Source organism: Dryobates pubescens, chromosome 14 (assembly GCF_014839835.1).
Source record: "Dryobates pubescens isolate bDryPub1 chromosome 14, bDryPub1.pri, whole genome shotgun sequence".
Taxonomy (NCBI): domain Eukaryota; kingdom Metazoa; phylum Chordata; class Aves; order Piciformes; family Picidae; genus Dryobates; species Dryobates pubescens.
In genome coordinates, this window is record NC_071625.1 from 2,284,928 (window position 1) to 2,292,286 (window position 7,359).

The 7,359-nt window shown below is 59.9% G+C and overlaps 1 protein-coding gene across 1 annotated transcript; it reads left to right on the forward strand.

Annotated features, from left to right (window-relative positions):
* The first annotated feature begins 1,551 nt into the window (after positions 1–1,551).
* KLF10 (KLF transcription factor 10) lies at positions 1,552–6,787 on the forward strand. The gene is made up of 4 exons (XM_054167441.1): positions 1,552–1,665; positions 4,393–4,638; positions 4,732–5,608; positions 6,521–6,787. The coding sequence occupies exons 1-4, from the start codon at positions 1,573–1,575 to the stop codon at positions 6,781–6,783; spliced, it is 1,479 nt and encodes a 492-aa protein (XP_054023416.1). The 5' UTR covers positions 1,552–1,572; the 3' UTR covers positions 6,784–6,787.
* Positions 6,788–7,359: the final 572 nt, after the last annotated feature.

Here is a 7,359-nt window from a genome sequence, read left to right on the forward strand (position 1 = left end):
ACACAGGTCTTCCTGAGAAGGGCAGTAACACTCTACTGGCAACACACAAGTCTTTGAACTAATTAAGAACTGCTTTAGATTATAATTTACTCTCTTTAGATTATAATTTACTCTGGACATGTGTTTGGCAATTGTTACAGCCTCGTTCTCCCTTTAGGCTGAAGAAACTGCCCATCTGCTATTCTTTCAGATGTTTGCTGCTTTGGTTTTTGTTTTCCACTTTCAAACGTCATTAAACACTTTGGGAGGTTTCCAGGCAAGTTACAGGGGAACATAACCTGCTGTCAGACCCCTCGGTCAGCTGCAACCAGTTGACAAGAGGAAGAGTTAAGCAGAATGCAATACTGGACTGTAACACCACTGGGAAAGATAGGAAGATGTATCTTGGGAGGGAAAAAAAAAATAAGGTAGAAAAATGCTCTGAGCAAACGAGGTTGGACTGCTGAGGGAGAGGGGAGATCTCTGAAGTGAAGCTGAATAAATAGGAGAAATGGAACTGAACCTTAACAAAACATCAGCTGCATTTCTGAAGCTAACAGCACTCTGGCACAAGCAGCACTCAACAGCAGCAGCTTTTCAGGTGCTGACACGAACAGCACCTTTCCTGCTTTCATTAAAACTTTCTGACAAGAACAATCTGCCTTTAAATGCGGCATCCAGGAGAATCTATCAAGCGGCTCCCGCCCTGCTGGAGTGCCGCAGCCTGCAGCGTTAAAAGCGATTAGCTGCGACCCAGCTAGCTGGCAGCCGTTACCCAGGCTGGCTGGGCGGCAGCTGCCGGCAAGGCAGGGCGCGGGGGCAGCGCGGGGGCCGGGGGGCAGCGCGGCTTCTCAGGCTGCCTGCTTAACAGCCGCGCACCGCTCCCCGGCCTGCGGACCCCATGTGCCCGCTGGCCCTGCCGGGCTGCGGTTTCCCTCGGAGCTCCCGGCCGCCACGGGGCTCCCGCTTGAAGCTCGGGAGCCAGCCGGGGCCCCAGCCGGCCGTCACGGGCCGCCCCAGGCGGCAGCGGCCTGCAAACCCGGGGCGATCCCGACGCGTGGCAGCAACCCCATCCCCACGAGGGCCCGGCTGCGTGGGCCTCCACCCGGCGTGGGCCCGGACATGCTGCCAAGACACATCCGCCAGTAGCCAGGCACGCCCAGCCACGCTGTTTTCTCCGGGAGGAGGGGACCCAGAAAGGCATGGGGAGGCCGGGGCCGCGGCTCCGCGCCCCCTCCGCTCGGCGGGGAGCGGGCGGATGGGCGGGGGCCGCGCCGGGGAAGCTGCCCCCCCGCAGCCGCGTGACCTCATGCGCGAGGAAGCGCCGGGCCGCCCGCGCCGCTCCCAGCCGGAGGCGGGAGAGGGGGTTGGGAGGGGGTGAGGGGGGGGGCACTGACTCAGCCGGCAGCGGGGACTCACCGCGCGCACGCCGCGCTGACACACTGGCCACGCCGCGGGGCAGCCGCCGATCACGCGCGGGCGCCGGGCGCCCATTGGTCGCCGCCTCACACACCTTTGCCGGCGATTGGCGGCGGGCCTTCGGGAGCCCCGCCTCCCCCCCCCGCGCGCGGGGCTGGGGGATCCGCCACCTGAATGGGGAGCGGTGAACAAAAAGAGGAAAATAAAGGCAGCGGGTGGAGAGCAGCGGCGGCGCGGGCTACGGGTAGGCTCGGTTCCACGCCACCGGTAAGTGGCTGCCCCCCACGGGCCTCGCGAGGGCTGAGGGTGGTCAGGGCACCTCCGGGGGTGTGCGAGGCGGTGAGGGAAGGGGTGCCTCGAGGTGGGAAAGGGTGTCCCCGAGGATGGCGCGACAGGGGGATTCCGATGGGACATGCGAGGGCGGGCGTGGAGGGCGGGCGGCCGGTGGTCCGTGAGAAAGGAGACGGCAGGCAACAGGACCGGCGGGAAATCGGATCGAGGCAATGGCTGGAAGGGTTGAGCAAAGGCGTGGGCACCGGGGCTACTGGGTGAGGGGAAGGAGCAGGAGAGGCCCCCACAGGGAGAGCCTATGGGGCCGGTGTTTAAGGAAGGCTACGGGCGGGGAGAGAGAGGAGCTGCCGGGGAGTGTGTTGGCCCCGCCGAGCCGGCGACGTGCAGCCTATGTGCGTGCGTTCGTGCCCGCCAGCCCGGGCGCGCCCGGCGCGGGGAAGCGGCGTGGGCGACAGGCTCCGCAGCTACATGTGCCAGGCGGCGGGGGGGAAGGAGGAGGGAGCTGAGGGGATCCCGGCGCGGCGGGAGCAGGCGGGGCCCGCCGCCAGGCGGGGGTGGGCGGTGCGGAGGCCGGGAAGCGGGCTGCTGCTTCGGGGAAGAGGCAGGCGCACCATTTTTCCGCCGGGCGCTGGCGGAGCCAAGACATGGGCACGTTCCCCAGGGGGACGCCGCTTCGCTTCCCTCGCGGCGGGAGGCGCCGGGTGTGGCGGCACTGACCCTCGTCCGGCCCCCCTCCCGCTGCCAGGCGAGGCAGGGCGAGGCGGCGCAGCTCCCCCGGCCGGGCTTTCCCCCGCCCGGCCCCGTGGAGGCGGGGCGGGGTGCGGCCCTGCCCGCGGCTCTGTGGCTGGCTCCCTTCCTGCCGGCTGCCGCCGGGCCGAGGGCGGGGGCGGCCGCTCGGGGAACTGGGGGAAAGGTCGGCGCGCGGCAGTACCCACGCCGCCCAGCGGGCGCTGATCACGCTTTGTTCACATGCCCCCGCCCCGGGCCGCGCCTCGATCGGCGCCGGCCAATGAGCGGCGGTGCGGGACCGGGAGCCAATAGGGGAGGGCGGGGGTGATGCGCGCCCGCGGGGTGCCCTGAGGTGAGGGTGGCGCGCGCCCAAGCCTGGCGGCGCCCAGGCTCTAAGGGGATCCTCAGGCCGCCGCGCCTGGGGCTGCTGGCGGCAGTCGGGGCTGCTGCGGGCGGCTGGTGCCGGTACCGCTGCCGGTACCGCTGCCGGTACCGCTGCCGGTACCGCTGCCGGTACCGCTGCCGTCCCACCACCACCACCACCAAGTGGCCCGGCTTTTCTCCTGGAAGGGAAACATCTTATCCGTGACTCCAGCGGTCTGGAGTCAAGAAACGCAGCGTTTCCAGCCGTCTCCTCGGGGCGGGTGTGTGCCGGGGGTGTGTGCCGTGCGCCAGCAGCGCTGGCACGGCCCGCAGAGGCGGCGGCGGGGTTGGGGGTGGTGGTGGAACGTGCAGCTTAGGAGGCTTTTCTCTTCTGCGTGGGTGGGTTCCGTGTGGTGATTGGACAGATAGGGGATGTACATACCTACGTATGTGTGTTTCAGTTCTCCAGGCCGGTGATGTGCCTTGCATGGTTGTGTGTGTGACGGTGTTTTCTGGAATGGTTTTGGGAGCTAATAACGTTTGAAGAAAATGTGCATCATGGAATTGTTAGTGTTGGAAGGGACCTCAAGGCTCAGCCAGTCCCAACCCCCCTGCCATGGCCAGGGACACCTCACACTACAGCAGGTTGCTCACAGCCACCTCCAGCCTGGCTGCAAACACTTCCAGGGATGAGGCTTCCACCACCTCCCTGGGCAACCTGTGCCAGTCTCTCACCACCCTCCTGGGGAACAACTTCTACCTAACATCCAATCTCAATCTACCCATTTCTAGTTTTGTTCCATTCCCCCCAGTCCTATCACTCCCTGACACCCTAAAAAGTCCCTCCCCAGTTTTCTTGTAGCCCCCTTCAGATACTGCAAGGCCACAGTAAGGTCTCCTGGGAGCCTTCTCTTCTCCAGACTGAACAGCCCCAACTCCCTCAGTCTGTCTTCATAGCAGAGCAGCTCCAGCCCTCTGCTCATCCTCGTGGTCCTTCTCTGGACACCTTCCAGCACCTCCAGATCCTTCCTTTGGTAGAGGCTCCAGAACTGGACTCAGGCCTCCAGGTGGGGTCTCAGCAGAGTGAAGCAGAAGGGGCCCTGCTGGCTCTGCTTCACTTGATGCAGCCCAGGATGTGATTGGCTTTCTGGGCTGCAAGTGCACACTGCTGGCTCCTGTTGAGCTTCTCATCCACCAGTATCAGTCCCAATATGGTAGTTTCACACACAATGCTGGAGGCTTACTTCAAAGCAAAAATGCATGGGGGAGGAAGGTTTGTTGGGGTGGGATTTTTTTGGGGTGAAGGTTTTTGCTAAGCTTTCAGATGCAACGCTTGCAATATGGAATAACTTAAACTGTTGCTTAAGATTTGGGGGGGAGTAGTTTTTGTCTGAAGAAAATGCATAATCTTCACCAGATGGCCTGATTTCCCCACTGACAACTTCCTAAAAGTATTACATGAATAAGAAAAGGGCTAGGAGAAGACACGTGTGCACCCACAAATGACCAAGTGCACGGGCTTCTTTGTTTGTTTTTGTAGTGCCTTCTTAACGATGACTAGAAAATACTCAGCATCAGGTATAAAGTTTCCTTTTTCCCCCCCTCTAACAGAAACAGAAGGAAGAAATGGAGATGATGACTGAGAAACAAAGAGATACCAGGCATTTCTGGAACAATACTCCTGAAAAGAGTGATTATGAGGCTGTGGAAGCCCTTATTTCCATGAGCTGCAACTGGAAGTCAGACTTCAAAAAGCACGCAGAAATGAGGCCTATAACTCCAGCATCTGACATGTCAGAAGAGAGCGATGAGACTTTGCTTCCCGGAGCAGCAGACTTCACTGCCATCCCAGCCTTCGTAAGTGCTCTGGGTGGGGTTTTGACCAGCGGTGTGTCGGTGTGTTGGCAGCGCAGTGCACCCCCCCTTACCCTCTCTCTCTCCTCCACACAGTGCCTGACCCCTCCCTACAGCCCTTCTGACTTTGAGATGTCGCATCCAGGGGCGGCGGCGCCCACCGCGGCGCTCGGCAGGTCGCTGGCTGAGGCTGCCAAGCCTCCTGCAGCCACGCCTCGGAGGGAGGCAGAGAGGCCTCTGAAAGCTCAAGCCACGAGCGTTATCCGCCACACGGCCGATGCCCAGCTCTGCAGTCGCAAAACCTGCCCGGTGAGAACGGCCAGCGTGCTGAAATACCAGGACGGTGCTGCGAGGGAGGCGAGCGGCAAGCACAGCGCCGAGGCAGAGGGTTCGGGGTGCGCTGTCGCGGCACCAGGCAAAGCCAGAGAGGAGAGCGGGGAGCCGCCGGTGGCAGAAGGCAAACCCGCAGAGCCTGCTGGTGGCGCGGGGCCCGCGGCGAAGCCCTCGGCCGGCACGCATCAGCCCGGCCCCGGGCTGGCGCAGCAGGCGGCCTTGGTGGCGCCGCTGTGCTCTGGTCAAGGCAGCGGAGCTCCCCCCGTGCCAGTGATTTGCCAGATGGTGCCGGTGCCCACAAACAACAACGTGGTGACGGCCGTGGTGCCCAACGCCACGCCGAGCCAGCAGCCGGCGCTCTGTCAGCCCATGGTCTTCATGGGCGCTCAAGTTCCCAAAGGTGCTGTTATGTTTGTTGTGCCCCAGCCGGTTGTGCAGAGCACAAAGGCTCCCATTATTAGTCCAAATGGCACAAGACTCTCCCCCATTGCCCCTGCTCCCGGCTTCGTACCTTCTGCAGCAAAACCCACTCCTCCAGTCGATTCCTCCAGAATAAGAAGCCACATTTGCAGCTACCCAGGATGCGGGAAAACATACTTCAAGAGCTCCCACTTGAAGGCTCACATCAGAACGCACACAGGTTGGTCACTGATGCTGCACGTTGAAGTAGAAAATCCTGGCTGCATGCACACGTTGTGAAAGTTCTAGTGGTGACTGGATTTGTCCACAGAACAAATTGCAGGGCAGCAGTGAAACGCTTGCTTTGCCAGCATGCACTGCAGTGCTGCCTGATCTCTGTCAGGAAATCTCCTGGAGGGGAAGTTGACTCAGCACTTTTGTTAGTGCTGGCCTTGCTTCACATCAGAAGGCATTCAGTAATGGTTCTTAGCAGTGTGGAAGTGAGGCCTCGCCCAAAGCAGAGCTTTTGCAGAGTTAAGGAAGCCCTCTTAGGCTTCTCTACAAGAATGCCTCTGTCAGAAGTGGGTAAAACTTACAGACTTTGGTTCTTCTGTGAAAGAGTAAAAGGGTCCTTTCCAAACTCGTCCTGCCTCGATTGCTTGAGAGCAACTTCTCCGTGCCTCAGCTCTCAATTGCAGTAGCAAAACCAGTCACGTATCTTTTCAGATAGGGTCATGGTGCGCTCCCAGGGCTGTGTTACATAAAACATCACTACAGGCTGTGTTGCAGGAGCTAGTTCTGGGTGTGCTAAGTCATCATCATCATCTGCAGTTCACGTGGATCTGAGAGTTAAAATCCACTGTCTTGAGAGACAAAGAGCATCTCAAACTATTTGCTTGCAGAGAATTGCTAACCCTTTGTACTACTTAGCCTTGAGGACAGTGGATTTGCCTGTTTAAAGTACTGGTACATAAACAGTTCTTCCCATTCACTTACACACAAAAGTAAGTCGGGTTTATGTAGATTTTTGGCTCAACTGCCCTAAGAGAAACTTTCCTTTGAAAAGGTCAAATCCTGCCAGTCAAGGCAGTAGTGTTTGTTGCTCAGCTAGTGCTCACTGGGTGTTTCTCTTTGTACCTTCTCTTCCTTTCAGGAGAAAAGCCGTTTAGCTGCAGCTGGAAAGGCTGCGAGAGGAGGTTTGCCCGCTCTGATGAACTGTCCCGCCACCGCAGAACACACACCGGGGAGAAGAAGTTTGCCTGCCCGATGTGCGAGCGGCGGTTCATGCGGAGCGACCACTTAACGAAGCACGCACGGCGCCACTTGTCGGCCAAGAAGCTGCCGAACTGGCAGATGGAAGTGAGCAAGCTGAACGACATCGCCCTGCCGCCGGCGGCCGCCGCCACCGCCCACTGAGGGGACTCGCAATTAACTGTTGTTGCTGGGGCATTGCCAGCGGGGAAAAGGCTTTTTTTCTCCTGCTCTGTGGCTCTCCTGCGCCAGCTGCCGATGGCAGCGCGGCAGAGAGGCAAAGGCAGTCTGCGCTTGGTCACAAAACACGTTGCTGGGAGAAGCGGTGGCTGACTGGAACAGCAGGTGTCTTTTGCACTGGTAGGGAGAGAGGGAAAGGGGAGGTTGCAGGGCAGAGCAGCACACGTCATGCCAGTTGTGCATTTTGCAGGTTATTCCTATCTACTCTAGAGCAGTCACACCTCAGTGTTACTGCCCTTGGCTGCTGCTGCTCGAGACCAGCTCCCCTTCAGCGCCTGTCGGTTGTCAGCCTGCAGCGCAGCCCGGGCTGGGAAGCAGCAGTGTACGGGCACAGGCTTGAACGGCCAGAATGCATCTGCATCAGATAACCCAAACGGGTTTTCCTACTTCTGCCACCTTTGCTTGGCAGGAATCTTTTCTTCCTGTCCATTCTCCAGCCCCGTCGTAAGTGATGCTTTGGTGCCAGATTTGGAGCTGTCCTCCCGCACGGGGTGTTCAGTA